The following is a 19,297-nucleotide window of genomic DNA, read 5'->3' on the forward strand; positions in this document are numbered from 1 at the left end:
ACCGTCGCACAGAGAGACCACCACACCGGGGCACTGTCACACAGAGAGACCACCACACCGGGGCACTGTCACACAGAGAGACCACCACACCGGGGCACTGTCACACAGAGAGACCACCACACCAGGGCACCGTCACACTGAGAGACCACCACACCGGGACACTGTCACACAGAGAGACCACCACACCGTGGCATCGTCACACACAGAGACCACCACACCGGCGCACCGTCACACAGAGAGACCACCACACCGGGACACAGTCACACTGAGAGACCACCACACCGGGACACCGTCACACAGAGACCACCACACCGGGGCACCGTTACACAGAGACCATCACACCGGGGCACCGTCTCACAGAGAGACCATCACACCGGGGCACCGTCACACAGAGACCATCACACCGGGGCACCGTCACACAGAGACCATCACACCGGGGCACCGTCTCACAGAGAGACCATCACACTGGGGCACCGTCACACTGAGAGACCACCACACCGGGGCACCATCACACAGAGAGACCAGCACACCGGGATGCCGTCACACAGAGGCCACCACACCGGGGCACCGTCACACAGAGAGACCACCACACCGGGCACCGTCACACACAGAGACCACCACACCGGGACACCATCACACAGAGACACCACCACACCGGGACACCGTCACACAGAGAGACCACCACACCGGGGCACCGTCACACACAGACCACCACACCGGGGCACCGTCACACAGAGAGACCACCACACCATCACACAGAGACCACCACACTGGGGCACCATCACACAGAGACCATCACACCGGGGCACCATCACACAGTGAGACCACCACATCGGGACACCGTCAGACCGAGACCATCACACCAGGGCACCATCTCACAGAGAGACCACCACACCGGGGCACCGTCACACAGAGAGCACTACACCGGGGCACCATCACAAAGAGACCACCACATCGGGGCACCATCACACAGAGAGACCATCACACCGGGACACCGTCACAAAGAGTGACCACCACACCAGGACACCGTGACACAGAGACCACCACACCGGGGCACCATCACACAGAGAGACCATCACACCGGGGCACCGTCACACAGTGAGACCACCACACCAAGACACCATCACACAGAGACCACCACACCAGGAAACTGTCACACAGAGACCACCACACCGGGGCACTGTCACACAGAGACCACCACACTGGGACACCGTCACACTGAGACCACGACACCGGGGCACCGTCACACTGAGAGACCACCACACCAGGGCACCGTCACACTGAGAGACCACCACACCGGGACACTGTCACACAGAGAGACCACCACACCGTGGCACCGTCACACACAGAGACCACCACACCGGCGCACCGTCACACAGAGAGACCACCACACCGGGACACCGTCACACAGAGACCACCACACCGGGGCACCGTTACACAGAGACCATCACACCGGGGCACCGTCTCACAGAGAGACCATCACACCGGGGCACCGTCACACAGAGACCATCACACCGGGGCACCGTCACACAGAGACCATCACACCGGGGCACCGTCTCACAGAGAGACCATCACACTGGGGCACCGTCACACCGTGACCATCACACCGGGGCACCGTCACACAGAGACCACCACACCGGGGCACCGTCACACAGAGACCATCACACCGGGGCACCATCTCACAGAGAGACCATCACACCGGGGCACCGTCTCACAGAGAGACCATCACACCGGGGCACCGTCACACAGTGACCATCACACCGGGGCACCGTCACGCAGAGACCATCACACGGGGCACCATCACACAGAGACCATCACACCGGGGCACCGTCTCACAGAGAGACCATCACACCGGGGCACCGTCACACAGTGACCATTACACCGGTGCACCGTCACACAGTGACCATCACACCGGGGCACCGTCACACGGAGACCATCACACCGGGGCACCATCACACAGTGACCATTACACTGGTGCACCGTCACACAGTGACCATCACACCGGGGCACCGTCACACAGTGACCATTACACTGGTGCACCGTCACACAGTGACCATCACACCGGGGCACCGTCACACGGAGACCATCACACCGGGGCACCATCACACTGGGAGACTGCCGCACTGGGCTAAGAACTCCACTTCTCCTCCAGGTGCCTGGGCCTAGCTGTGGTCCTGGAGCCTCAGTCTAGCCTGCGAGTCTGTGCCTGGGGCACCAGCCCAAGAGCTGCTTCTGACAGGGCTGGGGTGGAGCTGTGTCCAGCTCATCCTGGCATTGCTGCTGTTACTGCCGGCGGCCTCCTCCTTTACTCGCCACTCTCAAAGGAAAAGCAAGGCCAGAGAAAAGGCAAAAATAGGAAAACAGCAAAGGTAAAAAGAAGGAAAAAAAGATGAGGAAGACAGGCAGTGGAAGTGGATGGGCCCTGGGCTCAGACCCCCTACTCTGCCGCCATCTTGTCGGTTATACACATTTGTCACTGTCAGCCCGGGTGCTTTAAGGACTTCATAATCTCCCTCAATGTGTCTGGCCTGGGGGGTAGGCTTTGAATCAGAATTCCTTCCAGAAACCAGAGATATTGTCTGTGATAAGGAAAGTAACCTGTCGACACTAACTATCTGTGCTCAGAAATGGTCATGAAGCTAAAACCCAGAGGGCAAAGGGGCTTCATACATATTAACGGTAAAAGGTTAGCAAAGAAGAGAATGGGAGCCATAAGGAAAAGCCAAGGATAAACTGCTCACTGAAGCAAAGGGTACGGTTGAGGTACAAAGCGAGTCCTCTGCTTCTGTCTTTACCAAATCAGAAGAGGGTGACAATGGCCCAGTTGAAAATGTGGGTGTTGAGCAACCGAGCAGCATATTGATAGATGTGGAGGTCCTGGGAGAGAATGTCAAAGCTTAGGGCCCAGGTGGAGCAGTCACCAAGGTGGAGCGATTAAAACCAAGAGGTTAGAATTGGAGGAGAGGGAGTTGGACCATTCCCAGATGGGTTGGAGATTGCTTCATTGTAAGGCGAGTGGCTAATGGCCTGTGGACTGGCTTCCATCAAGGAAATGTTTCTCCTTTCTCTTCACGGCTTTAGAAGGCTAATCCAGCCACCATGCTGCCACTGTTATGCAGTTGGATTAATGGAGAGGTTGCCTTAACCCGTATGTGATGCCTTTTAAATGTGTCGACAAAGGCAGGCCTTCCCCTGATAGCCCACTGAACCGTGGGCAAATTCAAAGGATCGGCGTCGGTGGCAGTGCCCGCCCGAAATGCAAGGCAGGAATTGGCTGGAATGGCTCAGAGCTTCACTTGATGGTAAAGCAGCACCTAGCCTTCCAAGAGACCTACTGCCTGGATTCTGGGTGGATTAGAGCTGGGTTGGGGGTGGGGGTGGGGTGGGGGAGCGGTGGGCTACTTATAAGTTTTCATCCAGTGTCCCAAACTTTCAGGGAGCCTGTTAACTCTCGCTGTAAATGCTGCTCACCCACATTCCCTCTGAAGTTCATTCTTATCCACTGAGTGAGGTGATGGGAGATGGGGAAAAATATCACAAGGGTCTCCTGAACTACTCCCAGGATATTCCCCCTTCCCTCCTACTTCACAGTTTGACATACATTCCCCAACGCGACAGAAAGTATCCCTTGATCAGCTTCGGAGGAGGGGTAGCAGGAGGATGGCCATTCAGTCGTCATGCGTGCCAATGTGTTCAAACCATGCACTTCTAACAGCCTCGAGCTGAAGAGCTGGGGCTACAGGTACATACAGAAAGAACACACCCGGTTCATTGCTGGGGCTAGTTGTAGGACATTGAAACCCTTGTGCCTTTGGGTAAACATTCAATGTTTCAGCACCCCTCCAGACCTGCCCTGGTATCTCCAGCAACTGAAAATTAATCTCCAGCTCACTGATGCTAGCAGCACTCTGAGAAACATTCCTAGCAGTTTGAGGTTTCCAAAAACAAAAAAAAAAGGAACATTTTCATTTCATGAATGTTTAGGAGATCAGGGGACAAAGTAATTTGGTGCTTGAGTGACAGTCACGGTGAATTCAGATGGCTAGGGTGGCATGGTGGCTCAGTGGTTGGCACGGCTGCCTCACAGCCCCAAGGGACCCGGGTTCAGTTCTGGCCTCAGGTGACTGTCCGTGTGGAGTTTGCACATTCTCCCCGAGGGTTTCCTCCAGTTTCCTCCCACATTCCAAAAAACGATGTGCATGTCAGGTGAATTGGCTGTGCTAAGTTACCCATAGTGTTAGTTGCATTACTCAGGGGTAAATGGAGGGGAAATGAGTCTGGGTGGGTTACTCTTCGGAGGGTCAGTGTGGACTTGTTGGGCTGAGGGGCCTGTTTCCACACTGTCGGGAATCTAAAAAGAAAATGAAGGATCAGCTTAGATTCCAGTTGGCTGTGGAAACCTATCCCTTCACTAATCTCCTGCACCTCTTTCCCCTGGCCATCTGTCCTGTCTATCTACCCCATTGCTACAATATAAAAACAAAATCAGATTCCCTATAGAGTGGAGACAGACCTTTTGGCCCAACCAGTCCACACCGACCCTCCGAAGAGTAACCCACCCAGACCCATTTCCGCCGAATAATACACCTAACACCATGGGCAATTGAGCCTGGCCAATTCACCCTGACCTGTCGGAGAAAACTCACACAGACACGAGGAGAATGTGCAAACTCCACACAGACAATCGCCCAAGGCTGGAATGGAACCTGGGACCCGAGTGCTGTGAGACAGCAGTGCTAACCACCGGACCACCCATCAAACTGCCTAATAAAGCTCCCTTGTGTTTCTCATCATTTCAACATCCTTCTCCCTTCCACATGTCTCTCCTGTCTCTCTCCCCACCCAACACGGACTGTCTCTCCATCTCCCCAACCAACACGGGCTCTCTCTCCATCTCCCCACCCAACACGGGCTCTCTCTCTCTCCATCTCTCCACCCAACACGGGCTCTCTCTCCCTCTCCCCACCCAACACGGGCTCTCTCTCTCCCTCTCCCCACCCAACACGGGCTCTCTCTCCATCTCCCCACCCAACACGGGCTCTCTCTCCATCTCCCCACCCAACACGGGCTCTCTCTCCCTCTCCCCACCCAACACGGACTCTCTCTCCATCTCCCCACCCAACACGGGCTCTCTCTCTCTCCATCTCTCCACCCAACACGGGCTCTCTCTCCCTCTCCCCACCCAACACGGGCTCTCTCTCTCCCTCTCCCCACCCAACACGGACTCTCTCTCCATCTCCCCACCCAACACGGGCTCTCTCTCTCTCCCTCTCCCCACCCAACACAGGCACTCTCTCCCTCTCCCCTCCCAACATGCTCTCTCTCTCCATCTCCCCACCCAACACAGGCTCTCATTCCCTCTCCCCACCCAACACCGGCTCTCTCCCTCTGCCCACCCAATACGGGCTCTCTCTCTCCATGTCTACACCCAACACGGGCTCTCTCTCTACCTTTCCCCAACGAACACGGGCTCTCTCTCCATCTCCCCACCCAACACGTGCTCTCTCTCTCTCCATCTCTCCACCCAACACGGGCTCTCTCTCTCCATCTCTCCACCCAACACGGGATCTCTCTCTCTCCAAGTCTCCACCCAACACGGGATCTCTCTCTCTCCAAGTCTCCACCCAACACGGGCTCTCTCTCCCTCTCCGCACCCAACACAGGCTCTATCTCCCTCTCCCCACCCAACACGGGCTCTCTCTCTCTCTCCCCACCCAACACGGGCTCTCTCTCCATCTCCCCACCCAACACAGGCTCTCTCTCTCCATCTCTCCACCCAACACGGGCTCTCTCTCTCCCTCTCCCCACCCAACACGGGCTCTCTCTCTCCCTCTCCCCGCCCAACACGGGCTCTCTCTCCCTCTCCCACCCCACACGGGCTCTCTCTCTCCCTCTCCCCACCCAACACGGGCTCTCTCTCTCACTCCCCACCCAACACGGGCTCTCTCTCTCCCTCTCCCCACACAACACGGCTCTCTCTCTCTCTCTCCCCACCCAACACAGGCTCTATCTCTCCATCTCTCCACCCAACACAGGCACTCTCTCCCTCTCCCCTCCCAACATGCTCTCTCTCTCCATCTCTCCACCCAACACGGGCTCTCTCTCTCCCTCTCCCCACCCAACATGGGCTCTCTCTCGCTCTCCCCTCCCAACATGCTCTCTCTCTCCAAGTCTCCACCCAACACGGGCTCTCTCTCCGTCCACCCACCCAAAACGGGCTCTCTCTCTCCATCTCGCCACCCAACACAGGCTCTCTCTCCCTCTCCCCACCCAACACGGGCTTTCTCTCTCCCTCTCCCACCCAACACGGGCTCTCTCTCTCCCTCTCCCCACCCAACATCCGGCTCTCTCTCACCATCTCCCCACCCAACATGGGCTCTATATCTCCATCTCCCCACCAAACACGGGCTCTCTCTATCTCCCCACCCAACACGGGCTCTCTCTCCCTCTCCCCACCCAACACGGGCTCTCTCTCCCTCTCCCCGCCCAACACGGGCTCTCTCTCTCCTTCTCCCCACCCAACACGGGCTCTCATTCCCTCTCCCCACCCAACACAGGCTCTCTCTCTCCCTCTCCCCACCCAACACGGGCTCTCATTCCCTCTCCCCACCCAACACGGGCTCTCTCTCTCCCTCTCCCCACCCAACACGGGCTCTCTCTCCCTCTCCCCACCCAACACGGGCTCTCTCTCCCTCTCCCCGCCCAACACGGGCTCTCTCTCTCCTTCTCCCCACCCAACACGGGCTCTCTCTCCCTCTCCCCACCCAACACGGGCTCTCTCTCTCCATCTCCCCACCCAACACGGGCTTTCTCTCTCCCTCTCCCACCCAACATGGGTTCTCTCTCTCTCTCTCTCCCCTCCCAACACGGGCTCTCTCTCTCCCTCTCCCACCCAACATGGGCTCTCTCTCTCTATCTCCCCACCCAACACGGGCTCTCTCTCTCTCTCTCCCCACCCAACATGGGCTCTCTCTCTCTCTCTCCCCTCCCAACACGGGCTCTCTCTCTCCCTCTCCCACCCAACATGGGTTCTCTCTCTCTCTCTCTCCCCACCCAACACGGGCTCTCTCTCTCCATCTCCCCACTCATCCCGGGCTCTCTCTCCCTCTCCCACCCAACATGGGTTCTCTCTCTCTCCCTCTCCCCACCCAACACGGGCTCTCTCTCTCCCTCTCCCCGCCCAACACGGGCTCTCTCTCCCTCTCCCCACCCAACACGGGCTCTCTCTCTCCATCTCCCCACCCAACACGGGCTCTCTCTCTCTCTCTCCCCACCCAACACGTGCTCTCTCTCTCTCCCTCTCCCCACCCAACACGGGCTCTCTCTCTCCCTCTCCCCGCCCAACACGGGCTCTCTCTCCCTCTCCCACCCCACACGGGCTCTCTCTCTCCCTCTCCCCACCCAACACGGGCTCTCTCTCTCACTCCCCACCCAACACGGGCTCTCTCTCTCCCTCTCCCCACCCAACACGGGCTCTCTCTCTCTCTCACTCCCCACCCAACACGGGCTCTCTCTCTCCCTCTCCCCACCCAACACGGGCTCTCTCTCTCTCTCACTCCCCACCCAACACGGGCTCTCTCTCTCTCTCTCCCCGCCCAACACGTGCTCTCTCTCTCTCCCTCTCCCCGCCCAACACGGGCTCTCTCTCTCCCTCTCCCCACCCAACACGGGCTCTCTCTCCCTCTCCCACCCAACACGGGCTCTCTCTCCCTCTCCCCACCCAACACGGGCTCTCTCTCTCCCTCTCCCCACCCAACACGGGCTCTCTCTCTCCCTCTCCCCACCCAACACGAGCTCTCTCTCTCCCTCTCCCCACCCAACACGGGCTCTCTCTCTCTCCCTCTCCCCACCCAACACGGGCTCTCTCTCTCTCCCTCTCCCCACCCAACACGGGCTCTCTCTCTCCCTCTCCCCACCCAACACGGGCTCTCTCTCCCTCTCCCTCCCAACACGGGCTCTCTCTCTCCCTCTCCCCACCCAACACGGGCTCTCTCTCTCCCTCTCCCCACCCAACACGGGCTCTCTCTCTCTCCATCTCACCACCCAACACGGGCTCTCTCTCTCTCCCTCTCCCCACCCAACACGGGCTCTCTCTCTCCATCTCCCCACCCAACACGGGCTCTCTCTCTCTCCCTCTCCCCACCCAACACGGGCTCTCTCTCTCCCTCTCCCCACCCAACACGGGCTCTCTCTCTCCCTCTCCCCACCCAACACGGGCTGTATCTCTCTCTCTCTGCACACCCAACACGGGCTTTCTCTCTCCATCTCCCCACCCAACACGGGCTTTCTCTCTCCATCTCCCCACCCAACACGGGCTCTCTCTCTCCTTCTCCCCACCCAACACGGGCTCTCTCTCTCCTTCTCCCCACCCAACACGGGCTCTCTCTCTCTCTCTCCCCACCCAACACGGGCTCTCTCTCTCTCTCTCCCCACCCAACACGGGCTCTCTCTCTCTCCCTCTCCCCACCCAACACGGGCTCTCTCTCTCCCTCTCCCCACCCAACACGGGCTCTCTCTCTCCCTCTCCCCACCCAACACGGGCTGTATCTCTCTCTCTCTGCACACCCAAGACGGGCTTTCTCTCTCCATCTCCCCACCCAACACGGGCTTTCTCTCTCCATCTCCCCACCCAACACGGGCTCTCTCTCTCCTTCTCCCCACCCAACACGGGCTCTCTCTCTCCTTCTCCCCACCCAACACGGGCTCTCTCTCTCTCTCTCCCCACCCAACACGGGCTCTCTCTCACTCTCTCCCCACCCAACACGGGCTCTCCCTCTCCCTCTCCCCACCCAACACGGGCTCTCTCTCTCCCTCTCCCCACCCAACACGGGCTTTCTCTCTCCATCTCCCCACCCAACACAGGCTCTCTCTCTCCCTCTCCCCACCCAACACGGGCTCTCTCTCTCTCTCTCCCCACCCAACACGGGCTCTCTCTCTCTCTCTCCCCACCCAACACGGGCTCTCTCTCTCCCTCTCCCCACCCAACACGGGCTCTCTCTCTCCCTCTCCCCACCCAACACGGGCTTTCTCTCTCCATCTCCCCACCCAACACGGGCTCACTCTCCATCTCCCCACCCAACACGGGCTCTCTCTCTCCCTCTCCCCACCCAACACGGGCTCTCTCTCTCCTTCTCCCCACCCAACACGGGCTCTCTCTCTCCTTCTCCCCACCCAACACGGGCTCTCTCTCTCTCTCTCCCCACCCAACACGGGCTCTCTCTCTCTCTCTCCCCACCCAACACGGGCTCTCTCTCTCCATCTCCCCACCCAACACGGGCTCACTCTCCATCTCCCCACCCAACACGGGCTCTCTCTCTCCCTCTCCCCTCCCAACACGGGCTCTCTCTCTCCCTCTCCCCACCCAACACGGGCTCTCTCTCTCCCTCTCCCCACCCAACACGGGCTCTCTCTCTCCCTCTCCCCACCCAACACGGGCTCTCTCTCTCTCTCCCCACCCAACACGGGCTCTCTCTCTCCCTCTCCCCACCCAACACGGGCTCTCTCTCTCCCTCTCCCCTCCCAACACGGGCTCTCTCTCTCCCTCTCCCCACCCAACACGGGCTCTCTCTCTCCCTCTCCCCACCCAACACGGGCTCTCTCTCCCTCTCCCCACCCAACACGGGCTCTCTCTCTCTCTCCCCACCCAACACGGGCTCTCTCTCTCCCTCTCCCCACCCAACACGGGCTCTCTCTCTCCCTCTCCCCACCCAACACGGGCTCTCTCTCTCCCTCTCCCCACCCAACACGGGCTCTCTCTCTCCCTCTCCCCACCCAACACAGGCTCTCTCTCTCCCTCTCCCCACCCAACACGGGCTCTCTCTCCCTCTCCCCACCCAACACGGGCTCTCTCTCTCCCTCTCCCCACCCAACACGGGCTCTCTCTCTCTCTCCCCACCCAACACGGGCTCTCTCTCTCCCTCTCCCCACCCAACACGGGCTCTCTCTCTCCCTCTCCCCACCCAACACGGGCTCTCTCTCTCCTTCTCCCCACCCAACACGGGCTCTCTCTCTCCCTCTCCCCACCCAACACGGGCTCTCTCTCCCTCTCCCCACCCAACACGGGCTCTCTCTCTCTCTCCCCACCCAACACGGGCTCTCTCTCTCCCTCTCCCCACCCAACACGGGCTCTCTCTCTCCTTCTCCCCACCCAACACGGGCTCTCTCTCTCCCTCTCCCCACCCAACACGGGCTCTCTCTCCCTCTCCCCACCCAACACGGGCTCTCTCTCTCTCTCCCCACCCAACACGGGCTCTCTCTCTCCCTCTCCCCACCCAACACGGGCTCTCTCTCTCCCTCTCCCCACCCAACACGGGCTCTCTCTCTCCCTCTCCCCACCCAACACGGGCTCTCTCTCTCCCTCTCCCCACCCAACACGGGCTCTCTCTCTCCCTCTCCCCACCCAACACGGGCTCTCTCTCCCTCTCCCCACCCAACACGGGCTCTCTCTCTCCCTCTCCCCACCCAACACGGGCTCTCTCTCTCTCTCCCCACCCAACACGGGCTCTCTCTCTCCCTCTCCCCACCCAACACGGGCTCTCTCTCTCCCTCTCCCCACCCAACACGGGCTCTCTCTCTCCCTCTCCCCACCCAACACGGGCTCTCTCTCTCCTTCTCCCCACCCAACACGGGCTCTCTCTCTCCCTCTCCCCACCCAACACGGGCTATCTCTCTCCCTCTCCCCACCCAACACGGGCTCTCTCTCTCTCCATCTCCCCACCCAACACGGGCTCTCTCTCTCCCTCTCCCCACCCAACACGGGCTCTCTCTCTCCCTCTCCCCACCCAACACGGGCTCTCTCTCTCCCTCTCCCCACCCAACACGGGCTCTCTCTCTCTCCCTCTCCCCACCCAACACGGGCTCTCTCTCTCCCTCTCCCCACCCAACACGGGCTCTCTCTCTCTCCCTCTCCCCACCCAACACGGGCTCTCTCTCTCCATCTCCCCACCCAACACGGGCTCTCTCTCTCTCTCTGCACACCCAACACGGGCTCTCTCTCTCCCTCTCCCCACCCAACACGGGCTCTCTCTCTCCCTCTCCCCACCCAACACGGGCTCTCTCTCTCCCTCTCCCCTCCCAACACGGGCTCTCTCTCTCCTTCTCCCCTCCCAACACGGGTTCTCTCTCCCTCTCCCCACCCAGCACGGGCTCTCTCTCTCCATCTCCCCACCCAACACGGGTTCTCTCTCCCTCTCCCCACCCAGCACGGGCTCTCTCTCTCTCCCTCTCCCCACCCAGCACGGGCTCTCTCTCTCTCCCTCTCCCCACCCAGCACGGGCTCTCTCTCTCTCCATCTCCCCACCCAGCACGGGCTCTCTCTCTCTCCTTCTCCCCACCCAACACGGTTCTCTCTCCCTCTCCCCACCCAGCACGGGCTCTCTCTCTCTCCCTCTCCCCACCCAGCACGGGCTCTCTCTCTCTCCATCTCCCCACCCAACACGGGCTCTCTCTCTCTCCCTCTCCCCACCCAGCACGGGCTCTCTCTCTCCCTCTCCCCACCCTACATGGTTTCTCTCTCCCTCTCCCCACTTCCTTCATGCAGCATCCGATAACTGATTAAAATGTTCCCATCCAGTAACTTTGACAACATCCACCTGTTTCTGGAGGAACTTGCGTGTCACGTTCCTGGTCAGTATATTTGGATACTGCTTGTCCATAAAGGGTCTGGCTGTTATTTAGTTTCGGAGCAATTGTAACCAACAAGTTTTAGGAGAGTGGAACCACACACCTTGGCACGTTAGTGTCTCCACACTGCTGTATTCTTACAAATCAACGTTTCAGGAATGCAACGATGTCATATAAATAGCCCCAGTAACTAATATTTAGCAGAAATAAGCATGGAAGGACACAGGAGAGAGATGACCAAATCTCAAGAAAAGTGGATAGAGAAAGAACCAGAAAGCGACACTGAGGGATTTCAGGTTTTAGTTCTGAATGTTTGTAATAAACAGGTCATGGAAACATCAAACTCTAGGAAATACCTCCTCACAGGAGGTACAAATCAAAAATCCAATGCTCTCAAGACACCATATTTAGCCCAGTTTTTAGAAAGACAAGCCAAATCACTTCGAGAAATGCTGTCGCCTTCATCTCATCCCAGCTGGAGAGTGCTGTTTGATTTTTTTTAAAAATCTGTTATCATCTTGGTCCAATTGTCGAAATTCATCATGGAGTCTCCCCAGAGGGTGGACCTGGAGAAATTTGTGACGCGATGGCAACATCAAAATGCAAGGCCTACGTTTCCTTTCAAACTCTCACAAGTTCTTTTGATTATAAATCCCGTGAGCGTCCAGCAAACAAAGGGAGGGAGGATGGATGGGCCCATTCAAGTTTACATTGTCGATGTCCACAGCCGTGGTCAGTGAACATTGTTTGAGAGTGTGGTCAACACTGGCATGAGTACTTGTTACAATTAAGTCTTGGGATATGGGAGCCACTGACAAGGGCAGTGTTTACTGCCCATCCCTAGTTGCCTTTGAACTGAGTTGTTTGCTTGTCCATTTTGGAGGGCAGTTAAGACTCAACCAATTTGTTGCCGGCCTGAAATCACATGCAAGCCAGACCAGGTAAAGACAGTAGATTTCCTCCTGTAAAGTCCATTAGTGAACCAGATGGGTTTTCACAACAGTCAACATTTACTTCATTGGCTGCTGTTAGACTACATTTTGTTTCAAATTTCACCTTCTGCCACAAGTGGGATTTGAATCCGTGACCCCTGAGTATTAGATTATTAGTCTGCTGACATTACCACCACGCCACGGCCTCCAAAATCAATATTCGGCTTGCTCCAATGGTCCCATCAATTGTTTTGGAGTCTCAGCCGACCAGGGCATGCATTTCACTCCAAGACCTGCCAGTCCATTTCTTTGCCAATGGAGTAAACATTTGGGCACAGTTTGGTTGTGTGGGTGATGGTGTTGTGGTGACATCATTGGATTAGCCATCCAGAATCCCAGGCTAATGTTCTGAGGATGGAGGCTTGAACTCCACCCCACCCCCCCACCCCCCCACCCCGTCCCCATCCACCCACCAGGCAAATGGTAAAATTTGGATTGAACGAGAACCTGGAATGATTGCTGAAAAAATCCATCTGGTTTGCCATCTTTACTCAGTCTGGTCTCCACGGAACCCCGTAGGCCCAGCGGTATGATTGACTCTTGGCCAATGAAGCCACACAGTTCAAGGGCAATTAAGTTGGGCAATAAACACTAGCCTTGTCACTCATTCCCTCATCCCATCAGTGAGTCAAGCACTCCAATTCCACGTGGTCATGGTGTCAACCCCTCCCAGGCATTTGGGACACTTACCACTCGAAACTGACATGTCGTGCACCAAACCCAGTCCGGTCCACCAGAGAAATTCCCGTAAATTTAGAAAGTGACCGACAGTCAAAAGATGACATCCCACCAGGATCTCGAATCAAAATCGACGCTACAGACCTACCTTGGCAGCAGTGATTTCACACATTAGTGGGACACTCCTTCAGGAACACTGCTAGATTAGTTGCCCAGAGGGAAGGTTTCTAACTCTATTCAGTTTCTTTCTGAAAATGATTTGAATTAGAAGAAATTCCTGCAAAGGTTGTCTATATTGAGGAAAATTGGGTGAAAGCTCTTGGGTTCAGTGCTCATCTCTGTGAGTCTGTCCACTCACTGCCATGACATTTCCTTTTTCTACTCTTCATGGGCCCTGACAAAGGGGTTCTTGTTAAATCAAGGGGTCACTCTGTACTTTGAGTCAAGGACTCTGGGCAAAGCCTTAGCCCCACAACTCTTGTCAACTGAATGTAGCATTGATGCGCTAGTAATCCAGAGCGTTTTGAAGAAGGGCCATTGGATCCGAAACATTAACTCGGCAGTCTCTCCGCAGGTGCTGCTCGAACTGCTAAGTTTCTCCAGCAATTTCTGATTCGGAGATGCCGGTGTTGGGCTGGGGTGTACAAAGTTCAAAATCACACAACACCAGGTTATAGTCCAACAGGTTTAATTGGAAGCACTGGCTTTCTGATGAAGGTGCGTTGCTCCGAAAGCTAATGCTTCCAATTAAACCTTTTGGACTATAACCTGGTGTTGTGTGATTTGTAACCCAGCAATTTCTGTTTTTTGTTAGGAATCCAGAGGCCCAGGACACGGGTTCAGATCCCACCACGGCTGGTGGCGAAGTTTAAATGCAGTAATGAAATTCTGGATTTGAAAGTTAGTCTTGTTCATGGTGCTGATGTCAGCTATCACTGATTGTTGTAAAAACCCATCGGTTTCACTAATAGAGAAGGAATTCTGCCATCCTTACCCGGTCTGGCTTACATGTGACTCCAGACCTATCGGGTTGACTTCTTAACTGATCCCTAAAATGGTCTAACAAGCCACTCAGTTCAAAGACAATTATGGATTGCTACCAAATGCAGGCATTGGAAAAATATTAAAATAAAAACTATGGTGGAGAGGGGATTACTCTTCACTTTCTGAGCTAACCTCAAAAACCAAATGTTCGATCCAAATCACTGGATCAGGAGCTCTGTTTGATACAATCCGTAGAGTCCCTACAGTGTGGAAACATGCCGTTTGGCCCAACAAGTCCACACCGACCCTCTAAAAAGTAACCCTCCCAGACTCATTCCCCTCCCCTATTACTCTTTACTTACCCCTGACTAATGCACCTAGCCTACACAGCCCTGAACACTATGGGCAATTTACCATGGCCAATTCACCCTAACCTGAACATCTTTGGATTGTGGGAGGAAACTGGAGCACCCGGAGGAAACCCAGTAGGGCAAATCTAATCGTTAGCACCACAGATAGGTGCTGTGTGTGTTCACAGTCAGCAATATAACATGGTCATGTTAGCTGACCTCAGAATTATCATTGCAGTCATCAATGTCATTTTTAACTTCAAGTCCAACAGGCAGGTGGTACAGGCCAATCAGATGGTTCAATCGGGTATTCCGAGTAGAGGAATGGAAGTTGGAATGATGATAGGGGAGGGGAAGGGGGTTAATGTGTTGTTGCTGAGGACTCCTGGACAGAGAATATTTTACTGTGAATCACAGTGATTTGAGCATTCGTCTCTATGGAGATGACCTCCACACCCAGCCAATCAGAAAGGTTACCATTCTGATGCAGTTAGCGGGAACACTCAAGTTGACATCTTTCCAATGTTGTAATGGATTGAGTTGAGCTTCTTGGAACAGGGAATGGGTGTCTCAGGAATGAGAAAGCCAGAAGATTGCAGGGATCATTCTGATGTCTACTCTACAGCAGATGGTTCTCAGCAGCCGTGTTAGCTCCGAGCAAGCAGCTTTTCAGGCAGGCATGCAGGCAGGCAGGCAGAGTGGCCTCTGGGGCCAACGGTTGGCACCTACTTATTGCAAGGACAGGAACAAAGGCCACAGCATTTGCCCAGATCCGAGAGATTTTTTTCTGCTTCTTTCATGTCCTTATTGATTTGATCCATTCCCTCTTCAATCCTCTCCAGTTGCTCTGAATGAGGAAGACAGTTAGTTTCCACAGACACCGACAACAAACAAACAGGGGATCAGCGGCGCTCCCAAACTGATCGGGGTTGGACCGCGGTAACGGCAAAGTGAGGTACGGGAGCTGTCGGGGAAACCTCAGGCTGTTGGACGTTGATGTCCCCCATTGGCAACCGGATCACACTTTACAGCAAACCCCTTTCAGTGTGGGATTCCCTCATCCCTCTGAAGAATTACACACTCACTGAATGAAGGAAAAGAGCGAAATGGACAGACACAAAAACAGTACCACATGGACACCAGGTATTTGCCACAGTCTCCTGACACAGTGGGACCAGTGGAGGTCCAGAAAGTGCCTTGGAATGCCAATACCTACTTGGCGCAGGGACAGACGCAAAGGCCACAGCACTTTGCCATGTCTGATAAATTTTTCTCTGCCTCCTTCATGTCTTGGTTGATCTGGTCCATGCCCTCCTCAACACGATCAAGTTGTTCTAGTCAGAGCAGAAGTAAAGGAGTTGAGCGTCAGGAAGAGAAATATCTGGGATAAACAGCACTCAGAACAACCCGGGACATTTGTTACTACAGGCCTGGTCAAAGGACTGATTAAAGTCACAGTTAGCAGTTACTGCCAGGGCTGCAAGATTGTGAATGAGATACTAAAAAGTTATTTAGAAAAAACATTGTCACATCATAATCAGGGATAAGCCTGATTTGGTCCCACTCTGTTGTCTTTGGAACTCATCGGGTACATGTTTAAAGACCAGTTCCAGGTGGAAACTGATTCCCAGATGTTGTTCCATGGCTCCAGAGTCAGTCCACCATGTGACAAGCCCAATGGGGGCTTCTCAAAGGAACTGAGAATGAATGTGGAATCAAAGTGGACCGAAAGGATCGGTTCTGGGGCCACCGCTGTTTGTCATTTTTATAAACGACCTGGATGAGGGGGTAGAAGGGTGGGTTAGCACATTTGCAGACGACACTAAGGGCGGTAGAACTGTCGATAGTGACAAAAGGATGTTGTAGGTTACAAATGGACATGGAACATTGAACAACACAGCGCAGGACAGGCCCTTCGGCCCTCAATGCTGTGCCGACCTGTGAACTATTCTCAGCTCGTCCTCCTACACGATCCCATCATCATCCATGTGCTTATCCAAGGATTGTTTAAATCTCCCTAATGTGGCTGAGTTAACTACATTGGCAGGTAGGGCATTCCACGCCCTTACCACTCTCTGAGTAAAGCACCTGCCTCTGACATCAGTCTTAAATCTATCACCCCTCAATTTGTGGTTATGCCCCCTCGTACAGGCTGATGTCATCATCCTAGGAAAAAGACTTTCACTGTCTACCCTATCTAATCCTCTGATCATCTGTATGTCTCTATTAAAGCCCCTCTTAGTCTTCTTCTCTCCAATCAGAACAGACCCAAGTCCCTCAGCCTTTCCTCATAAGAGCTTGACTCCAGACCAGGCAACATCCTGGTAAATCTCCTCTGCACCTTTTCCAATGCTTCCACTTCCTTCCTGTAATGGGGCGACCAGAACTGTACACAATATTCCAAGTGCGGCTGCACTAGTGTTTGTACAGTTGCAGCATGATATTGCGGTTCTGGAACTCAATCCCTCTGCCAATGAAACCTAAACACACCGCATGCCTTCATAACAGCATTATCAACCTGGTGGCAACTTTCAGGGATCTATGTACATGGACACCAAGATCTCTCCGCACATCCACACTACCAAGAATCTTTCCATTGACCCAGTATCCCGCTTTCCTATTATTCTTCCCAAAGTGCATCACCTCACATTTATCTGCATTAAACTCCACTTGCCACCACTCAGCCCAATTCTGCAGTTTATCCAAGTTCCCCTGCAGCCTGTAACATTCTTCCACACTGTCCACTATTCCACCGAATTAAATTATCATCTGCAAACCCATCCACCTATGCCTGCGTCCAAGTCATTTATAAAAATGACAAACAGCAGTGGTCCCAAAACAGATCCTTGTGGAACACCACTAGTAACTGGTCTCCAGGCTGAATATTTTCCATCAACCACCACTTGCTGCCTTCTTCCAGAAAGCCAGTTTCTAATCCAAACTGCTAAATCACCCTCAATCCCATGCTTCCACATTTTTTCCACCAGCCTACAATGTGGAACATTATCAGAGGCTTTACTGAAATCCATATACACCACGTCAACTGCCCTACTCTCATCCACATACTTGGTCACCTTCTCAAAAAACTCAATGAGGTTTGTGAGACACGGCCTGCCCTTGACGAAGCCATGTTGACTATCTCCAATCAAATTGTTGCTTGCTAGATGATTATAAATCCTATCTCTTATAATCTTTTCCAAATCTTCTCCTACAATAGATGTAAGGCTCACTGGTCTATAATTACCTGGGTCATCTCTACTGCCCTTCTTGAACAAGGGCACAACATTTGCAATCCCCCAGTCCTCTGGTACTAAACCCGTAGACAATGACGACTCAAAGATCAAGGCCAAAGGCTCCACCATCACCTCCTTAGCTTCCCAGAGAATTCTCAGATAAATCCCTTCCAGCCCAGGGGACTTATCTACATTCATACCTTTGAGAATTGATAACACCTCCTCTTTACTAACCTTAATCCTTCCTAGTCTCATAGCCCGTGTCTCAGTTTTCTCCTCTACAATATTCTCCTTTTCCTGAGTGAAAACCATTGAGAAATGTTCGTTTAGCACCTCTCTGATCTCCATAGGGTCCACACGCAACTTCCCACTTCTATCTTTGACTGGCCCTAATTCCTGCCCTAATCATCCTTTTATTCCTCACATACCTATAGAAAGCTTTAGGGTTCTCCTTTACTCTATTTGCTAAAGGCTGCTCATGTCTCCTCCTTGCTCTTCTTAAATCTCTCTTTAAATCCTTCCTAGCTGATCTGTAACTCTCCATCGCCTCATCGGACTTATCGCGTCTCAATGTCACCTAAGCCTCCCTCTTCCACTTAACAAGAGATACAATTTCTTTAGTAAACCACGGTTCCCTTACCTTGTCACTTCCTCCCTGCCTGACAGGGACATACCTGTCGAGGACACGCAATATCTGTTCCTTAAACCAGCTCCACATTTCCATTGTCCCCATCCCCTGCATTTTGCTATCCCATTCTATGCATCCTAATCCTTGCCTAATCACATTATAATTGCCCTTGCCCCATCGATAACTCTTGACCTGTGGCATGTACCTATCCCTTTCTATCGCTAAACTAAACGTAACTGAATTATGGTCACTCTCTCCAAGTGCTCACCTCCAACTAAATCAAACACTTGGCCTGGTTCATTACCAAGTACCAGATCCAGTGTGGCCTCCCCTCTTGTCGACCCTTCGACATCCTGTGTCAGGAAACCCTCCTGTACACAGTGGACAAAAACTGATCCATCCGATGCACTAGAGTTATAGCATTTCCAGTCAATGTTGGGGAAGTTAAAGTCCCCCATAATGACCACCTTTCACTCCTGCCCAGAATCATTTTGTCAATCCTCTCCTCCATCTCCCTGGAACTTTGCGGAGGCCTATAAGATGCTCCAAGCAGTGTGACCTCTCCTCTGCTGTTTCTAACCTCAGCTCATACCACCTCAGTAGGCGAGTCCTCATCAAAAGTTCTTTCAGCCATCGTTATAATATCCTTGACTAACAAAGCCACACCTTCCCCGCTTTTACTGCCTTCCCTGATTTTAATGAAAAATCTTCCCTGGAACCTGCAACATCTATTCCTGACCCTGCTCTCTCCATGTCTCCAAAATGTCACAACATTGAAGTCCCAGGTACCTATCCATGCTGGACGCTCAC

At 54.2% G+C, this 19,297-nt stretch overlaps 1 protein-coding gene across 5 annotated transcripts in view; it reads right to left on the reverse strand.

Annotated features, from left to right (window-relative positions):
• Positions 1-19,297, reverse strand: part of LOC122546431 (synaptosomal-associated protein 25-like) — a 225,416-nt gene that overhangs the window by 118,097 nt on the left and 88,022 nt on the right. For 4 of the 5 annotated variants that reach the window (XM_087983895.1, XM_087983894.1, XM_087983897.1 and 1 more), the window contains one exon: positions 15,843-15,960. In XM_087983895.1, the coding sequence (XP_087840021.1) occupies positions 15,843-15,960 (118 nt within the window). Of the gene's footprint in view, positions 1-15,355; positions 15,474-15,842; positions 15,961-19,297 lie in introns of all 5 variants that reach the window. The other variant, XM_087983898.1, reaches the window with a different exon arrangement.

Source organism: Chiloscyllium plagiosum, unplaced genomic scaffold, assembly GCF_037043375.1.
Source record: "Chiloscyllium plagiosum isolate Xiang-an unplaced genomic scaffold, Cpla_swu_hap1 HiC_scaffold_47, whole genome shotgun sequence".
NCBI classification, from domain to species: domain Eukaryota; kingdom Metazoa; phylum Chordata; class Chondrichthyes; order Orectolobiformes; family Hemiscylliidae; genus Chiloscyllium; species Chiloscyllium plagiosum.